Here is a 20,716-nt window from a genome sequence, read left to right as displayed (position 1 = left end):
TGCCAATCTAATCGGACCAGGACTAAATTTTTTTCTTTTTTGGTCCGGACCAAATGAACCAAACAAACCGAACTACAAGTGTGAACACACCCTTAAGGCGAGTTCATACCAAAGAATCACAATGAGATGAGCTGAAACTTTGTAACTACTATAATTCTGTCATGACAACTCTGAGTGCTTGGCATGGTAATGGGTAAAACAATGTTGGTCTTTGAGGAATTGATCTGCTACGCTGCTGCTTGTATGATGATGCTAATTATTTATGGTTTGTTTACTTCCAGGTTGTGCTGTTTGAAGCACAACAAAATCAACTGGCATCCTCAGAAAAAAGAGTGTCCATATCTGAGGAGTGGGTGATCCAGTCTTCAAACGCAAAAATATCAACAATTGTGGCTTTGAGGAACAAGATACGACAACATGAGACATCCAGGGCACATGAAATAGCCCAGGGGCCGTCTTACCACTAAGAGTTCTCCTAAATAGCAGTAAAAGTTCTTAGCTAAGAGTTTTCTCTTAAAACCTATTCACAAAGCTGCTGAGACAAACTTTTTAAGGAATAGACTGAAGTCTTAAGCTAAGAGTAAGGGCGGGGTTGACCTCGTTGCTATGGAGTTTCACACAGTGATTGGCAGTCACTGATGTAATCATAGAAATATTGTAGAATGAGGTGTCATGTTTCCACATTAAAATATAAGTTTTAAAATACAAATGTTGCCCTATTCAAATAATTTTTTTTAATAAAATTTTGCCGTAAAGTTTTTAAAGTGCAGGCTAAGTGTCACTAATTAAACTAGTATATACAGTTAATTGTCCACCTCATGTCTGCATCTCAACAGAATGCAGAATCAAGCGACAAATGATGTTTTATAAACAAAGTTTGGGATATCAGAGGAGTGGGTGATCCAGTCTTTCAAAATCAGTGTCTTTGGGTGGATTAGGACAATTGTGTGCTTTGGTCTTAGTGAACATTTAGATACGACTACTCCAACATCACAGATTTAGACACTTTTCCTAAAATGCTTTGTGAAATTCTCTTAGCGCAAAAATGTAGGACTCCTAAAATTAGGATGACACGCCCATTATTTTTAAGAGTTTCCTTAAATCGGCAAGTAGGAGCTACTTCCTAAGATGTTTTGTGAAAGCTCCAGTGCTTACTGAGGGTGGACAGGATTTACTTGGAAATTTGGTGAGAGCTGTGTCAGAGACTGTGTTGGCTGAGACAGATCCTGTATTCAGATCCACAATCTCTACAGTCAGTCCAATAAAAATTCATGGGAGCTTCTGGAAGCAGAGCAAGAAGTGGGCTCAAGTCAGGAAAATTGGCACAGTTTTATGTACATGATGGGTGACCAGCAGCTTCCATTCTGTAAAAGCTGGGTGGAGGTCGTATGAAATGCTCAACAGGCATTTCGAAAATGCTGCAGGAAACCAAAGAAGAAACAGCAAAGAGAGACAAACTTACAGAGTTGTGACCTTGGACTCATGTACGATGCTGTCTGAACATGCAAACCTGTCTCAGCAACTCCAGGCCCATTCAATCACACTCTTGAGAGTAGACCAGCTTCTGGAGCGCTGGCGTCATTCAAAGACACCCCAGAAGAGAATTCAGAGGAGGTACTTACAGGGACATTTTGGATCGGTTCCCATGGAGTCCAAAGCTCACACCAATCAATACAAAGCATTTCCTACAAAGTATGATCAACAACATGGAGAAGCACCTCTCGTTTGAAAGTGAAATGCTTCATGATCAGTGTTCTGGATACAGGCAACTGGCCATCAGCACCTGGCTCTCACATATTTATTTTTTAGCATTGTTAAGAGGAGTAAAATTTGCATATGTGATTTCAACAACCAAATGCATTTAAACTTGTTCACTTTTGACTGAAATGCAGCCCAGACCACCTCCTGAAGTGGTTTAAGCGATCAGATTTAAATTCGTCTCAAATGCGTTTTGGAGGGCATTTAGACCTGGTCTTTTCACGATAGGATAGCAATCCAATCAGAGAAAATTCATGAAGTGACCAGGTGTAAACAGGTCCTAAAAGTTTGGACACCCCGTTTCACTGTTTATGTTTATCAAAAATATCATGCCACTTATAGGAATATAACTCACATAGTATCAATTGTACCTGGTTTTCTCTTGTAACTTTTCTCATTTACTAATCATTTTAGTAGATCATTTGTTTACTTAACACACAATGCTAAAATTGTGCAATAGTTCTTGCAATATGTGTCACAGCACATATCATCTCCAGACTTGCTGTTGGAGACGATGTCCTGCATCTTCTTCTCTGAACGGCAGGTTGCCCAAGTAACGTGGCACATGAATCAAAGCTCCAGAAGCCATCTGTGGATCCGGCTGTGAGCTCTGGACTCTGGAAGAACATTCAGGAGTCAGAACTGCAATGGCTTTGGATCAGAACCAGAGAGACCAGAGACAGGAGCAGATCACTCACCTTTCCACCTTTCCTGCAGAACAAACACATTTATCATCAAGAACTCAATCAATGAATCAATGATCAACATAATGATCTGAAATCAGACCTTCAGAAAGCAGACGTCATTGGCTTTCATCATCTCCTCGATGTCTTTGATTGTGTGTAAAAGAGCTGAGATGTGTCTGTTCATCTCCTTCAGCTTCTCCTTCATCATCTTCTTCTTCTGCTCCTCTTCCTCCCTCAGTGCAGTGATTGTAGCTTCTTCATCTCTGAGAAACTGATGAAGCTTCTCAAACTGCTGTTTAATCTGACGCTTTGTGTGCTCAGCTTGAGACTGAAATCAGATCACATTCACTTCAATCATCTGAATGAGAAGTCATAAACACGTCATATCATCTAGTTTGGACCCTTTGGAATTTTTTTTTTTTTTTTTAAAAGATCATAAGAAACAAAAAGTTTCATCTTCAGGCTTCTGCTTAAATGCTTAATTTGTTTTGTAGACAAATATACTCTGTGCCTAGAAATTTGTAATGTTGGGTCCCACTATGTATAAGGTGTCCTTAACTACTACAGTATGTTCTAACATTTAAATTAATAATTTCATACAATTCACATATTGTGTACATACATGTTTTTACTTTGTACTTCTATTTTAAAGACACCTGCATGTAATTACATCTGTAATTAATTTATGTAATTTTATCTATATTACACTGTTGGCCCTTCCCTTACACACCCTTAAACCTTCCCATATCAGCAAACCTGTCCCTAACCTCACCCATATCCAACCTTTATAGCAGTAAACATGTTTTGCAACACAGTAAGTACATAGTAGTTAAAGAGACCTAATATAAAGTGGGACCCAATGTTGATTCTGTTTCCTCACCTTGATGTGTTGTGTAATGGTAGCCCATTCATGGGCACCAAAAATTATATGGCCAAATTAAACAGATGCAGAGTGAATACACAACTAATTTAAAGTATAAATGAATGTTTATTTTAAACTTACATAACATAATTCCAACCCAATAGTGTAATATTAATAGAAAAATACCACCAAACTAATGAAAAACAATCTTATCCAAAAAGAAACATCCAAATTAGAAAAATACAAAATATAATCTTTCCAAAAATAGCTTTTACCAAAACGAGAAAAAAAACCCAAAATGGAAATAATGGAAATAATATACAAAATATACAAAATATACAAAATATACAAAATATACAAAATATACAAAATATACAAAATACCTGCAACCCTCAGGCCACACTCTCCACTGCAGCAACAAACCCAGACTAACTCCATTAAACAGACATGCACATTTATATTGGCGGCCAGCACCATTACCCCATGGGGAGGGACAAACACACACACAACAATTTACACATATTCCTATAAATGTATAGAATCTAAAGGAAACATGTTCTCATAATACTCCGAACACACAAATACACTTTTATACTACAAATCCCTTCACACTTTATCAAGTTGAGCAGGAAATAACAGTAACAACTCGGCCGCGTTGTCCCTGAAACCCCCACCCTCCAATAATAAGTGGTACATTCCCAATATTAGCGGAACCAACAATTCCCGCCACCGTTTCCCGTCGGGACTCTAAAAACCATGGGACATACAATACTGTCCGAAATAACAGATTTTCACAGGTATTTCATTCACTCATTTAATTGGTAATCCTAATAAACTCTTGCATCAGTAAACAGTCTCTGTATGTGTGCGTTTGTGTGTGCATGTGTGCGTGCTCAACGTCCATATTAAGTCCATATTAAACGTGCGGTCTTTCCGTGACCGTCACATGTTGAACTGTTTTCACAAACTCTCTTTTCACTTTTGCATTGTGTAAGTTTCTCCTGTAAGGCCTTCAGTGCTGTATTGAGCTCCTCCTAATATTTAACAAAATAAAAATATATAAAACACCAGTTTCTGAACATGATGTGTAAGAGCCAATTAAATCTGCCCTTTTAAAAATATTATTACACTTATTATAATTAGTAATTTTTTGTTTATTTATTCAATTTATTTGGAAGTTGGTTTAAATTCCTAACTATTCTTTGCCCCATTAGCCATGCAAATTTCAATTACATTTATTCCAAGGTGTTGCTTGAATAGACAACTAGAATTTGAATAGACAACTATGGCAGAGGAGAAACTGTTTTCTTACCTTTTTTCTGTTTAACCTAATTATTTGCTCTGGATTTGCACAGGATCTATTGCACTTTTATGTGTGAAATTAAAATGCTAATTTGTTCATGGACTATTGGCCCTGCACACTATACATAATAAACTTTCAACTCCAACCTAATACAGAGATAAGGAAAGGCATTCTTTTAGATAGCACATTGGGTAAACTACAGTTGTATAATATTGTGCTATATAAATAAAGACAGATATAATGTATAAAAAAAAAAAAAAAAAAACATGTTAATTTCAAATAAATAAATTGCGTTAAAAATACAGCATCTTTTTTTTTCATGTCGAAGTAGCTTCTGCTTTACATACTCTATTTTCCTGTCTCTACGAGGTTAAACTCTGGCTAGCCAATAACTTTTTAACTCTCAATGACTCCAAGATGGAGATTATTGTTTTTGGTCCATCTGATAAATTCGAGTTTAATAATACCGCAGTGGGTAACCTGTCTGCTTTTAATTCAAACTGTGTACGTGATCTTGGTGTTCTCTTAGGTAGCCAGCTAACATTAGAAAAACATGTCTCCACTGTCATTGCTTCAAGCTTTTTTAAGCTTTGCTCACTTGCTAAAATAAACATTTTTTATCTGAAAAGTCTCTTGAGATAGTTTTCCACGATTTTATAACTATGCGGTTGGACTACTGCAATTCTCTGTTCTACGGTATCTCAAAGACACAGGTTGCTTGACTTCAACTGGTGCAAAATGCTGCAGCCAAATTTCTAAAGAATAGTCATAAATACAATCATGTCACTCCCATTTTACATGCGCTCCATTGGCTTCCAGTTCAATTCAGGATCAATTTAAAAATTCTTTATTTGTGTATAAATGTTTAAATAACCTCGCTCCAAATTTTCTGTCCGATTTACTGTGTCCCTACAACCCTCCCAGAAGTTTAGATCTGGTAATCTTAACTTACTTTCAGTCCCTTCTTCAAGGCTCTAAAACACAGTGGAGATCTTTTCGATGGTGGGGCCGAGATTGTGAGTTTAACTGGCCTTGCGATAGTATGAATTTGACTAGTCAATTATTTTTGTGGAATTAAATGTGCAAAATAAACATTTGTTGAAAAAAATAACTTAGCAATTTATTAAACAATTTATTAAACAAGTAATTACAGACTTTGTTCACACGAGAAGCACATTTACAGGTTCGTACCACAGACTCGCTCCACCACCGTGAATAATTCATCACCTGAACGCATGAGTTTCATCACAGAGGAGCCAAGCAAATGTACTTTTACAGACATCGCCATGAGATACAGTCACCATCCAGGCAACATAAAACCCATCAAACCATGACACTGTTTTACCTTGAAAAAGGGAGCAGCTTCGCTGACGGGTCTGAATGTGTGATTGACATGTTTTTTTGAAGTAAAGCACACTACACACGCAGGCTGTTTGTCCTCCAGACAGAAGAGTTCGAGTTTCTCACTGTGTAAACTGCAGATCTCCTCAGATCCTGATGAACCCCTCTCATTTCTCTCCTTCAGGAACGACTCACACAAGTTTTTTAACACAAGATTACATGGAGGTTCATGTCTTGACAATCTCCTGCAGACAGGACACTCCTGATTACTCTTGGTTGTCCAGAACTGTTGAAGACACTCTTTACAGAAACTGTGACTACATGACAGAAGAACAGGATCCTTGAAGACTTCATGACACACAGGACAAGAAAGTTCTTCTACAGATACATGTAATGAATCCATATTCACAGCTTGAGCTCCAACAATCTGAACTTTACTTTCACTTTCTGAACAATGGTTTCAAAAACAAATAACCATGAGAATCACAAAGATCTTCTGTATGTTCAGAAACAAACGTCTCAGAAGTCAGAAAAGACTGAAAGGTGTGAAATAATCAATCAGTCAGTTCCTGGTATATGTTGTAAGAGGGTGGAGTTTCTTCATTGTTATTATCTTGCTTGATTATGCGTTGTGTACTTTGATCCTTTGGTTACGCCCAGTGACGTACTTGCTATTGTGTATGTTGTGTTGGTGAAATGTTTTCTCCCCTCTCTCTCTTTCTCTTTGTCATGCAGCACTCCTAATCATCCACAGCTGTTCCCACAGTAATTAATGGGAGTGTGGTTTCTCTAGAGAGTTCAGGAGGAGTCCCTTTTCTGCTATCCCAGAGTGTTGTTTTAATTGCTGTTGAGCAAATGTTTATCTATGAAATCTGTTTTGTAAGTTCAACGATGTTTTCATGACTCTGTGCGAGTTTTGAACTGTTAAACCGTGTAGGGAGATTTGGGTTTACCCACTCCTAATTTTTTCTTCTGTTTATGGGAGAGAATTAAGATAACAGACTTTAATTTTGTTTTCTTTTGTTAGGGAATTTATCTTTCTAGGAAGACCTTTTTTAGTTTGTTATTGTTTGCGTTTCGCGAAAGCATTGTTGGTGAACCATGGTCATAAGTCCCATTGAACTGTATTGGAACTTGTGACCATAGTTTGCTTTGGGAAACACACCCCTGTTTATTTAAGTTGGTTATCTGTTTACTGATCTTCGTTTATTTACTTGATATATTGGCTTTTGTTAAGCCTTTAATAAAACATTCAATTTAAATTGCTCATCCAATTAGTTCCTTTGTCTGATCAGTCTATTTAAGCCATGTGTTTAGTCTGTTCTTTGTCACTTCTCTGTTGCGTTAGAGTTTGTTGTGTTGTTCTGTTCCTGTTACCCGAGTTTCTGTTTTAAAGTTTGTTAAAATAAAAGTACTGCTGTGTTTAGATTTAAATTGATTTAAATATTTTAAAAGCAGATACTGTGTATTGTTCATATATGTGTGACAAGTATTCGCTGACTTGTTTCATTTTTGTGACGCACTCCAGAAAAAAGTTCAGAGATTGAGATGGCAGAAAGTACACCCTGCTTGTTTTTCTTTATTTTACAATAGCACAATGTTTTGTTTAGATTGTAAGCGGACTCAAATGAAGACCCTTTACATTTTCACATGAAGTATTGCATCTTTTATCTGTATGACCATAAATGCCAGATTATTTTGAGTCGATTTTGCTGCTATGTGAAACAAAAAATCCAGCAGAACACACTGGCACCTTAAGGCAGGAACACACCAAGCCGACAGTCGGCCGTCGGGTAGCTTTTTAATCGTCGGCCGACTTTTTTTCTCAGTGTGTTCCGCACCGTCGGCTGAAGTTGGTCTTCATCTGCTTGTTTTCAGCTGATTCGGCATGTTGAATCAGCGTCGGTCCATCTGATCATTCTGTTTGGCTGTTCAGCTACTGCCACCTGCTGGTACAGAAAGGCATTTCATCTTACATGCATAATGGAGGTGCTACATGGCCGTCGGCTGTCTAGCGTTGGTTTGGTGTGTCAGGCCAACTTTGGACACAGGTGCTGCCGACATGAGCCAACCCCGCAGTCTGCTTTCGTCGCTACTAGTTCGTCAGCGTCGGCTTGGTGTTTTCTGGCCTTTATTCGTCCTAAAGGGGTTCAGGTGGCATTTTAGGTGTAAGTTTAAACTGAAAATTTTTCAACACTTCATGAGCACTGAATTCTCAAGTGGCCATTAAGGATTACTTTATGTTTGAAACTCTTTCCACACTGATCACATGTGAATGGCTTCTCTCCAGTGTGAATGTTCATGTGATACCCAAGGTTTATTTCTGTTGTGAAGCTTGTCCCACACAGTTTTCAGGTGAAAGGCTTCTCTCCATTGTGATTTTTCACATGGACTTTAAGGTTTCCTTTTTGAGTGAAGCTCTTTCCACACTGTTGGCAGCTGAAAAGCTCCTCTCCAGTGTGAATTCTCATGTGGACTTTAAGATGTCCTTTTTGAGTGAAATTCATTCCACACTCTTGGCAGGGGAAGGGCTTCTCTCCAGTGTGAATTCTCATGTGAACTTTAAGGATTCCAATATCAGTAAAGCTCTTTCCACACAATTTGCAGGTGAAAGGTTTCTCTCCAGTGTGAATTCTCATGTGGCCATTAAGATGTATTTTTTGAGTGAAACTCTTTCCACACTGATCACATGTGAACACCTTCTCTCCAGTGTGAATTCTCATGTGGACTTGAAGGTTTCCTTTATCAGTGAAGTTCTTTCCACACAGTTTGCAGGTGTAAGGCTTCTCTCCAGAGTGAATACTCATGTGGGATCTAAGGTGTCCTTTTTCAGCAAAGCTCTTTCCACACTGTTGGCAGGTGAAAGGTTTCTCTCCAGTGTGAATTCTCATGTGGACTGTAAGATGTCCATTTGCAGTAAAGCTCTTTCCACACTGTTGGCAGGTATAAGACTTTTCTCCAGTGTGAGTCCTCATGTGGCCTTTAAGGTGTCCTTTATCCTTGAAGCTCTTTACACACTGCTGGCAGGTGAAAGGCTTCTCTCCAGTGTGAATTTTTACATGCCTTTTAAGGCTGTGATTTTTTTGTGAAACTCTTTCCACACTGATTACATCTAATTGACTTTGCTCCGTTGTGAACTTTCATGTGTCGTTTTCCAGTTAAACTCTTTGAAGTCTTTTGAGTGATTTTTTCTGAGGAAATGCTTTCAGTCTGTGAGCAACTAAAAGATTTTTCTCCTTATGATATAATGTTTCCCATAACAATCTTTCTCTTTCATTTCAATTAGTTCTTCATTCTCCACTTTCAGTGCCATCAGATCTATAAGGGACAAATACAAGTTAACCCCAGTTTAATGGCACATAAAAACAGACATCAAGATATTAACACATTTAAGGCATCGAAACCAAGAGCAAGTATGTCAACTTAAGTCAAGTTACCTTCATTTACATAGTGTTTTTTACAATATGGATTGTTTCAAAGCAGCTTTACAGTAATAATAAGAAATTAATGCAACAAAGATTGTTTTGGCTGTACAGAACCTCTAGAAGAAAGTCATTGTTCAGTTTAAGCAATTTTTTGATCGATTAATTTCTGTTATTATCTTATGATTCCAATATCTCCATAATTTGGCAGCCAGATAGGCTATATTAGGGCTGCTGTAACGTTAAGACCTGATGCATGGACCCATTATACTGTACATGCACTTTGGGTGTGAGTACAAAACCTGTGGGAATAAGTCAATTTAAGTGTAATCTGCGCAACATATGCTGAAATTAGCACCAACAATCTTCATCCGGAGCAATGAATCAAGTGGGTCGGAGAGATGAGAGCAAGAAAGTGCAGCTGGTATTGTGTATCTGTTCTGCGGGAAACGAGTATTAGAAGCATTTCAGATATCAAAAATATGTTTTTGACAACACTATTATACTTTGTTTATTATTTCAAATGCATTTTTAAAAGACTACAAATGAAAAATTTATAGACCTATATTAAATATAAAATTCAACCAGCCAAAGTGGCCAGTGACTGTGTTACACGCCACTGCGGAAAAGACCGGACCCCAAAAGAAGATGGAATATGCAGTGTTTTAGCACTCTAGCCCAGGAAGGGCTTTCACTGATAGAATATTCACTGCATTTCTGTCAACTTGCCCAACTGGAGCAAACTATTACCTCCCAAGAGCCTTTCCAGACCTGTCAGAAGGAACATTGAGGGAGGCCATCCTACGCTGTCTGGAGAGTCTCTATCCACAGTCCAGGGGGCAGTCATGGCCTAATGGATAGAGAGTCGGACTTGTAACCCAAAGGTCATGGGTTCGTGTCTCAGGTCCGACAGGGATTGTTGGTGAGGGGAGTGAATATCCAGCGCTCTCTCCACCCTCAATACCAAGACTGAGGTGAGACCCTTGAGCAAGGCACCGTACCCACAACTGCTCCCCGGGCGCCGCAGCAATGGCTGCCTACTGCTCCGGGTGTTTGTTCATGGTGTGTGTGTTCACTGCTGTGTGTGTGCACTTGGATGGGTTAAATGTAGAGCACAAATTCTGAGTATGGGTCACCATACTTGGCCACATGTCACTTCACTCTTCAGTGTTCTGTTCTCACCAGCGTCCATTTCACCGAACACAGATTCCCGCCAAGCATTACCCCAAGGCACGGAGATGAACCCACTGCAGATGGGAAGTTTCTGCCTGCCACGATGGTGGAGCATGTGAGGATGGCAGCACTGGCAATCACCCTGGAGATGAAGCACCACACTGAGTCAGACCTGGTGTGTGAGGCGGCAACATCATCCATTGCTGTAGGAGATTTAGTGGATGTAGTAGTGTTAAAGTTCGTGTGTGGGAAGGAAGCGGTTGGGGACGGCGAACAACTGCTGACTGAGCTTTTATTGAGAACAAAGTTCAACAGAAAGACTGTGCAACGCACAATGACAGCAACACAAATAATCCACAAAGGGCTTCACTCCAAGATTTGGTAGACACAATCCACAAGGGCTTCACTCCATGCAACGCGCTGTGCCTCAGTCAGCAGTTCCCCTCTCTCTCACACACTCCTGCTTCTCACGGCGTCTTAACCTGTCTCCGCGCCAATCACTAGAATGAGAAACAGGTGTTCGTGATTTGCATTCAACTCACTCACTTACCAAGCGTCTCCCGCTATTCTCTCCAGTTGCAGACCTCGCTGAACCACGCCCCCCTCGCCACAGTGGACATTTAGGGAATGGATTGGAGCCCTGTCCACACTGCCGCCACTTTGAGTGAGTTTCTGTTGGACTCTATGGACAGTTACTTTGAATTTGAAGAGGATAACTCCCTGCCCCATTCTAAACCCACCCGATTTTTCATCTTCAGATCAACTAATGCCTGTCAGACCACAGCCTGTCCGTCTGCCCAGTCTCAGCTGTCACCCGTCAGCCCCTCTGTTCCTCCTCAGCCTCTTCTCCATGGCCAACTACTCCTGGGCATGTGGATCTCCTGGCTCTGCCAGAAACTTCAAACACTTTGGAATGTCAGGTAATGCCAAGTTTACACCACAGGACTTTAAACGTTAGCGGATCGCTGTGCTGTTCAGACTACATGACCTGCTGTGGAGTCACTACGTAAAAGAACCGCAACAGGAGGTTACACACTTCACAAGCTGACAATAACTTGACAACAACCAACAACAGTCAGACAACAACTTTATTTGAAAATGGACATTCTGAAGGAATTCAATTCTGAATTAAAGTAAATTTAAATTAGATGAATCCTTTCGCACATAAGTTTAAAATATTCTGCCTGACCTCCCAGAGTTAAGGCGACCATTAGAACGTTTTCCTTTGTTTCCATGACGACGCATCATGCTTGTCACGTGACACATTGCGGCCACACTGTATGACAGATGTAGTCCATCGCTTTTCTCACCATGCCATCATCTATCTGAAATTCTGATTCTCAAATATTTATAAGTGAATGTTTTGTCATTTAAAAACCTATATAATGACCTTGATCTTAATCTATAACATGACATGGGCACCGCATTGTTAGTTTGTGCATCAGTTCNTGCGAATAGTTCGCGTCAAAACCATTCACATCAGCCGCGACGCGAATTTGCGACGTTTGTGCTCTGAAAGATTCCAAAACATTTGTGCCGACAGCTGAATGAAATATATATAATATATATATATTTCAACAAAATAATCTTCATCCTGTTGGAAAGGTTGGTCAGTTTAACTGCTCAGGACAAACAACATAGACACTTCATCATCCAGTGAAGATGAGCTTTTCATTTTTTTTCAAAGACCAAAAATAAGTTTTTGGGTGCACCCAGTCTTAACAACAACACATTCACTTTCCATAGTCACGGACACAATTTAGGTTTAAAAAAAACAAAAAAACAAAAGTTTTACCTCAGAAGGTTATGTTATCCTTGTAGCCTACAGCGACTTGCATGTACTCCCACAGGAGCTGTTATCTCGTGAGAAATGCGTTACCTGTCAAAGGTTAATGTTGATTGAATAGCTAGTGACATCTACATGGACATTTCGTTTACAGAAAAGAAACTCACTCACATATACTGCGAGTAGTCCAGGCTATAAATAGGCTTCTGTCTAAGATAAGAAAACCTTTATTTGTCCCACAATGGGGAAATTGTATGCCTATGGACTACAGATGTTTAACTACTAGATATAGTTTAAATAAACATTCACACGGTAGTTTTCTATTGTAAATGCGTCGACACACAAGCTATCAGATGATCCGTCATTGTTGCTGTGACATCACCTTTGTTTCCTTGTATTTGATTGGTTGAAGCCTTTTCTGTCGCCTCGAATGTGAAAAAAAATCGACATTGAAGCTAAAAAAACAAACAAACGTCGTTTTTTCGCAGCAGCACATTGGCGTTTGAAAAAAAAAACAGCTGATCAAAAAACAAAACCATTGCGCGTCAAAATCGCGTCCAGTGTGAAAGGACCGTTAACTCGACAACAACCAACAAGAGTCACACAACAACTTTATTTGAAAATGAACACTGGGAAGAAATTAAATTCTGAATTGAATTGAATTAAAATTAAATGAATCCTTTCACACATAAGTTTAAAATATTCTGCCTGACCTCCCAGAGTTAAGGCGACCATTAAGCCCCGGGTATACTTCGGCCGCACACCCTGGCCGCATGCAGGCCAAATTTCGAGATTGCGCGGACAGTCCGCGTGCAACAGCGCATGCACAAGCAGTATAGAAGAGTCCACTAGGTGGCAATACGCATAGTATTGAGCACAGTGTTCAGCCGTCAAAGAAGAGTGTGAAAAGACAACAACACGCTTGAAAAAAAGAGAAAAACACGACAATGGACGGCGAATTTGACGAGCGTTTGAGCAGATTAGAAAGTAACCACATTTGTACAATTCATGTTTGAAAGGGTACAAAGATGTGTTTAGGGCGGCAAATTCATGGAGGGGGATAAGTAAAATATGGGAAAGGATGCACTTCTTTTCTTCTCCGATCATGCCCAGTGAATGTCACGTTGATGACACGACTCAGTGCTGCTCTCCGATGTCAGGTAAAGCATAGGAAAAAACTGTACTGCACATGACGAACACGGTCGCGCATCCGCGGTGTAGTATACTTTGAAAGACGCGTGCGTGATGCGTCCGGGCGCGGAAAGTGAAGTATACCCGGGGCTTTAAAACATTTTCCTTTATTGTTTCCATGACGACACAGTCAAGCTTGTCACGTGACACACTGCGGCCACACTGTATGACAGATGTAGTCCATCGCTTTTCTCACCATGCCATCAACTATCTGATATTCCGATTCTCAAGTATTTGCAAGTGAATGTTTTGTCATTTAAAAACCTATATAATGACCTTGATCTTAATCTGTAACATGACATGGGCACCGCATTGTTAGTTTGTGCATCAGTTCAGAGAGTCCTGTCAGTTGGATTTATAGGCTACATACAGCACATGAATTTATCCATTTGTACCAAAATACATGTGGAAGGTGAACTGGGAGAGTGTATTACATAAATGCTTAAACTGAGAAATTTTTAAATGTTATGCACAAAATGAGCTAATTTCAAATGTGATGCCTGCTACAGGTCTAAAAATAGTTGGGATGGGGCCATGTTTACCATGGAGTAGCATCTCCTCTTCTTTTCAAAATCAGGTTATGAGTTTCTGGAGTTTTAGTGTTGAAATTTGGTCCCATTCTTGCCTGATATAGTTTTTCAGCTGCTGAGGAGTTCGGGGTCGTCTTTGAGGTATTTTTCTCTATAAGGTGAAAGATCTGGACGGCAGTCAGGCCAATTCAGCACCTGGATTTTTCTACAACAAAGCCATGCTGTTGTAATAGCTGCAGATGTGGTTTTACATTGTTCTGAGGAAATACACAAGGCCTTCCTTGAAATAGGTGTCGTCTGGAGGGGATAATTATATTTTTATTATTATAAAATGGACTTAAATTGAGTGCTCGCCTGTGTGTAATCAAACGCATCGTTTTCATTTTGTTCTGAACTCACGCTCTGCTGCCACACTGGAGCGCACTCACCACCTACTGGACAGGTGTGTGAATTACAGTTACAAGTTACATCAGCCTCAGTTTAAAGGTGGTACAGAGGATGTTTTCGTCGACTGAGTTTTTGAAATGAGCGTTTGAAATGATGCACATTTTACGACTAGCTAAAACATTCTGACTATGCTCAACATACAGCGATAGTTTCCTGCTCCTGAAGCATATTTATATACTTTCACATGGAATTTGAACACCGACTGTAATCGCAGACTGAAAGCAACTGACTGGACGCGTTTGAGCGCGATCAGTCATAAGTATCAATGTACATTTATAATCAGCCTTACAATCGTTAAGCCGCGCACACACTTAGTGGATCCATTATGTCTGACTCACCTCATAATCTGCAGTTGTTACTCCTGTCAAAAACATTGCATGCGACGCATGTAGTATTGAAAGTTTCTAGAGTGCGCAGCCGCGCGTCTCTCACAAGGAACGTCATGGCAGTGATTGACAAGCCAGAGGGCCAATCCGCGCACGTCTCTCACAATGGCAGTGATTGACAAGCCAGAGAGCCAATCATTTACGCGATGATCGCGTAAACGATTGGCTGATGTTTTTAAGGCCCTACCTCGTGCACAGATGATGTATATTAATAATATTCCTTTCAGTGCACCTAATAAATAGTCTTTTATCACTTAGTGAAGACAGTTTCAAGTAATATTGCAAAAATGTATAAAACAAAACATCCTCTTTACCACCTTTAATCTGTCAAAATGACGGACGGACCTTCAGATTTTTCCATCACTGCAAAAAAATTCCATCAATGACGAAAAATGTTCTGGTGTTTACCTGACAGTGGTTTGTGGAAGTATTTCTGGGCCCATTTAGTAATGTCATTAACACAATCATGCTGATGAGTGTTGCAGTGTCATATGAGGGCCTGAAGACCTAACAGAATAATTTAGACCATCCAATAAAGGTCTAAAAGTAAATTCTGTTAAAGCAAAAACCCAAACTTTGCTTAAATTTGGACCCCTACTTGATGCCTTGCTACTGTGTAGACACTATTGACTGACTAATTTATGTATTATTATTTTCCCTCTTTTGTTTTACTTTTGGACTTTATTTTTATTTACTACTTGTCGTTTTTATTTACGTTGTGTTAATTCATTCTCAATTTTTATTTGTTTATTTATTTTCCCATTTATTTTTCTTTCCTGTTCATATTGAATTGTTATAATGAAAAAGGGAATGTGCTGATATTCTTAGTGCGTTTACATATTTCACATTTGTTATAGATATTCCCAAGTAAATATCTCTTTACAATAAAAGAAATAGATATTTGGTTTAATGTTACTCAAATTAATTTTTTAGGCCACTTCTGAATTAATTTTCTTAATTTAATCTGTCACATCCTAATAGTGAACACCCAAGTCAGATCTTCTCAGGTTGAAGCAGTATGTATTAGTATTAGTCCAGTCATGTGATCCCAAGCATGTCTGTCCACAAGAGGCCGACCGCTCCATGTCACTTTCAACTCTTCAAAAATATCATTAATTTCTGTAGCTCTAGACATTTTAATAAGGATCAAATGACTGAGTTCAGCTTTGAGAATGAAACCAACCTGTTTGTTCCTCAGTTTCTTCATGTTTGACTCTGAATGTTTCTTCAATCTTCACGTCTTCACTCTCCTCTTTAATAAACTCCATCTTTACAACAGTGTGTCATGTGGATCTCAGTCGCTTCACCAGGAGTTGTTTGGACACTTAAATAAAAAAATTAAAAAAAAAAACTTTCAAAATCTAAATCTGAGTCTATCTCAATCAGATCTAGTTCAGTAGTTCAGTGCACTTGTGAGAGAGTCAGAGTGAGAGTTAATGGACTTAAAGGTGCGATAGAATGCTTTTTAAAAGATGTAATATAAGTCTAAGGTGTCCCCTGAATGTGTCTGTGAAGTTTCAGCTCAAAATTACCCCATAGATTTTTTTTTATTAATTTTTTTAACTGCCTATTTTGGGGCATCATTAAATATGCGCCGATTCAGGCTGCGGCCCCTTTAAATTCTCGTGCTCCCCTCGCCCCCGGAGCTCGTCGCTTGCCTTTAACAGCATAAATAAAGTTCACACAGCTAATATAACCCTCAAAATGGATCTTTACAAAGTGTTCGTCATGCAGCATGTCTAATCGCGTAAGTATGGTATTTATTTGGATATTTACATTTGATTCTGAATGAGTTTGAGGCTAGTGCTGCGTGGCTAAAGCTAACATTACACACTGTTGGAGAGATTTATAAAGAGTGAAGTTGTGTTTATGAATTATACAGACTGCAAGTGTTTAAAAATGAAAATAAGCGACGGCTCTTGTCTCCGTGAATACAGTAATAAACGATGGTAACTTTAACCACATTTAACAGTACATTAGCAACATGCTAACGAAACATTTAGGAAAGACAATTTACAAATATCACTAAAAATATCATGTTATCATGGATCATGTCAGTTATTATTGCTCCATCTGCCATTTTTTCGCTATTGTTCTTGCTTGCTTACCTAGTCTGATGATTCAGCTGTGCACAGATCCAGACGTTAATACTGGCTAATGCCTTGAATGTCTAATGTCTTGATCATGGGCTGGCATATGCAAATATTGGGGGCGTACATATTAATGATCCCGACTGTTACGTAACAGTCGGTGTTATGTTGAGATTCGCCTGTTCTTTGGAGGTCTTTTAAACAAATGAGATTTATATAAGAAGGAGGAAACAATGGAGTTTGAGACTCACTGTATGTCATTTCCATGTACTGAACTCTTGTTATTCAACTATGCCAAGGATAAATTAAATGTTCCATTCTAGGGCACCTTTAAATGACCTGATTAGACTCAAAACACTCAAAACTAAGCATCTACAAAATTAATAAAAGAACACAGATTACATAGTAGCTTTATATTAAGACATATTTATTTGTAGATTACATTTACTAGATTACTCTTTCGTGAAAAATAAGTAGTTGTTTTGCACAAGTTATCATTATACACGTTTGTTTGTTCTCGTTGTATTTACACAGTTTGACCAGCAGGAGTCGTTGGTGTTTAAGAAGATTCGAGTGCTTTCAAACAGTGAATCATTCTGTGCAGCGGTTGACTCTTGAGCTTCCATAAATGCCTTTTCTCTGATCACTACATGCCAGTGACAGAATTTATGTTTATGATAATCTGATTCATGATATAGAGAGAGAATGAGACGCGTCTTTTTTTTACTTGTTACTCTGTGTGGATGAGCTTTACTCAAAAAAATAAAATGTTCATTAATGTTAGATAAAGCATTGTGTTACATTCAATAATCAAACATTCATTTAACGGTTCTTGATAAAACGAACAGTTAATGCCTGAACAGTCTGCATTGATTCAAACACTTTAAATGCTTAAAACAAACCTTTCTTCAGCCGAATCACAACAGATGCAGGAGCGCGTCGCCGACTTACGACGTCATGTCGCCACTCCAAAATAAAAGTCCTGTTCACACGCTACAGTCAGAAATGTGCATAAAAATACACATACAAATAATAAAACATATATCAGCGAAATACATATTAAAATGCGTGTTAATCAATGATGTGCTAAAAATAATTACAAAAGAAAGAGTTTGAACCACATCTAATATGTGAGATTCTAATAATGGCTAAACACCATTTTCACAAGGGGTCCTGCTAATTAAACCACTTGATAACTGTGAGAATGTGTTGTTTGTAAATGGCTCTGCCTTCAGAGACAAAACAACAGGCCAGAATTGTGAAGAATAAGTTGTGACCATGGAGTGTTATGACCAAACAAAATTTTTATATTTGTTTTTATATGATACATTTTATATAAATATTATAAATTTATATAAATTTCCCAAAATTTCCAATTAATAAACCTTAATAAATTCCCATAAATTCCTGTTAAGTTTCCAAATTGGAATATTTTAAAAATTCCCCAGGTTAAGTTCCCGTGGAAACTTTCCGGAAATTTACCGGAAACCTTCCGCCCCTTTGCAACCCTACTTGTGACCCTCACTGGAGCGGGAAGACTGATGACTGACAAAATTGTGACTATCTACACAGATGCCCATTATTGGTTCGGGGTGGTAGACGATCTTTGAGGTGCTGTGGTTTGAATTCTGTTTGTAACAAACTAATGCAAAAAGTTTCTGTTTCTGTAAGTGCCAGAGCAGACACGGCGACTGTGTGTAATCTGTTATCTGAAAATAACCTTGGATTCTTCTAACTCTTTACAGAGCATGTTCAGAGACAGAGAAAGCTGGAGGAAATCTGGTGGCAGAATTAAAGATGGAGTTTAGTTTAGTGTTGATGGCAAATGTTGTTTAGAGAAACATGTCTCCAACCACTATGATAAATTGTTGGGCAATGCATCAAAAAGGGAGGATGGTAACTAAATTAATGTACAGCTGAAAATATGCCTGAAATTTTTTTAATTAGGTTGGAAGACCCCATTTTTAGAAATGGAAGGTGCTAAAGAATGAGTGGCATCAACAGAATTGTGTGACTATTGTAAAGAAATGTTTTCTATCCTGTCTAACGTTTGTACAGGTGAAATCAGCTCAAGGAATACCAAATCACCACTGAGGTTCGTCAATGACACATCGTGGGCTACAAAACAGATCTGTTGTGAAAAGATGTTATAAAACTGATGATACATGCAATATGTCTGTAAAATGAAGGATGTGATCTTTAGTTTTATGATTGCATGGCGATGTACCTCAATTAGTTGTTTGTATGAAGATCAGAGATGAGGAGTATACAGTAAATGTTATGCAATAACGTAAATTTGCTTGTTTTCATATTTTTTGAGAAGATTTTTACCTTAGTGAAGCATTGCAATAGATGTAGTGATTAGTTATCAATGAATGATAAAAAGGGGGGAATTGTGGGGCAAATTTTGAGTTTCTGTATAATTTCCATATGATTTTACTTATATGGTTATGGTTAAATGATTTAGTTTTTCTAAGAAGTGCTTAAGTATGCCTACTGAGGGTGATAAAAGTGAAAAACCACAGAAGTGGTAGACATGTTCCTGATATGGTGAAAGGACAGAGGCTTCAGCCTTGGAGGATAGAGATATAAAAGTGCTTTCGTTCTTTGTCTTACACTCTGCAGCTACTTGTGTTTCTGTTGACTGTCTGACCTTTCTTGCAAGAAATAAAACTTTTGAAAGACAATTGGACGTGTTTATCTCTAATGCAGTGAGAGTCCTGTTGATTTTTGCCATGACAAAATCATGGAAACACCAATGACGCTTTAATAAGTGAACAACTGTTTTGATATATTTATAGACAAAACGAATTGTTGTTATATACAGTACAGTCCAAAAGTTTGGAACCACTAAGATTTTTAATGTTTTTAAAAGAAGTTTCGTCTGCTCACCAAGGCTACATTTATTTAATTAAAAATACAGTAAAAAACAGTAATATTGTGAAATATTATTACAATTTAAAATAACTGTTTTCTATTTGAATATATTTCACAAAGTAATTTATTCCTGTGATGCAAAGCTGAATTTTCAGCATCATTACTCCAGTCTTCAGTGTCACATGATCCTTCAGAAATCATTCTAATATGCTGATCTGCTGCTCAAGAAACATTTAATGTGTACAATTGTACAAAATATTTGTGTACAATATTTTTTTCAGGATTATTTGATGAATAGAAAGTTCAAAAGAACAGTGTTTATCTGAAATCTAATCTTTTGTAACATTATAAATGTCTTTACTGCCACTTTTGATTGATTTAATGCATCCTTGCTGAATAAAAGTATTAATTTCTTTAATTTCTTTTCAAAAAAAATAAAAATAAAAATTCTTACTGACCCCAAACTTTTGAACGGTAGTGTATAATGCTACAGAAGCTTTGTATTTCAGATAAATGCTGTTCTTTTGAACTTTCTATTCATCAAGGAATCCTGAAAAAAAAAGTACACAACTGTTTTCAACATTGAAAATAATCATAAATGTTTCTTGAGCAGCAGATCAGCATATTAGAATGATTTCTGAAGGATCATGTGACACTGAAGACTGGAGTAACGATGCTGAAAATTCAGCTTTGCATCACAGGAATAACCCTAGTGAAAAAAAAGTATACTAAGTATACTTGCAGCAAGACTAATTATTAGTATATTTCAAGTGTGTTAATGATTAGTTCATTTAAAGTGTGCTATTTTGAAACAACTTATTTTTTACTAAGTATATTTAAGTTGAAATTAAGTAGTATTAAAAT

General features: G+C 38.1%; 1 protein-coding gene across 1 annotated transcript; it reads right to left on the bottom strand.

Annotated features, from left to right (window-relative positions):
* Positions 1-7,509: 7,509 nt before the first annotated feature.
* Positions 7,510-17,927, bottom strand: LOC125246343 (gastrula zinc finger protein XlCGF57.1-like). The gene is made up of 3 exons (XM_048157312.1): positions 17,878-17,927; positions 16,069-16,209; positions 7,510-9,268 (listed from the first exon to the last, which is right to left on the bottom strand). The coding sequence occupies exon 3, from the start codon at positions 8,923-8,925 to the stop codon at positions 8,302-8,304; it is 624 nt and encodes a 207-aa protein (XP_048013269.1). The 5' UTR covers positions 8,926-9,268; positions 16,069-16,209; positions 17,878-17,927; the 3' UTR covers positions 7,510-8,301.
* Positions 17,928-20,716: the final 2,789 nt, after the last annotated feature.

This window comes from Megalobrama amblycephala, linkage group LG14, assembly GCF_018812025.1.
Source record: "Megalobrama amblycephala isolate DHTTF-2021 linkage group LG14, ASM1881202v1, whole genome shotgun sequence".
Lineage (NCBI taxonomy): Eukaryota > Metazoa > Chordata > Actinopteri > Cypriniformes > Xenocyprididae > Megalobrama > Megalobrama amblycephala.
This window is presented reverse-complemented; position numbering and strand designations above follow the sequence as displayed.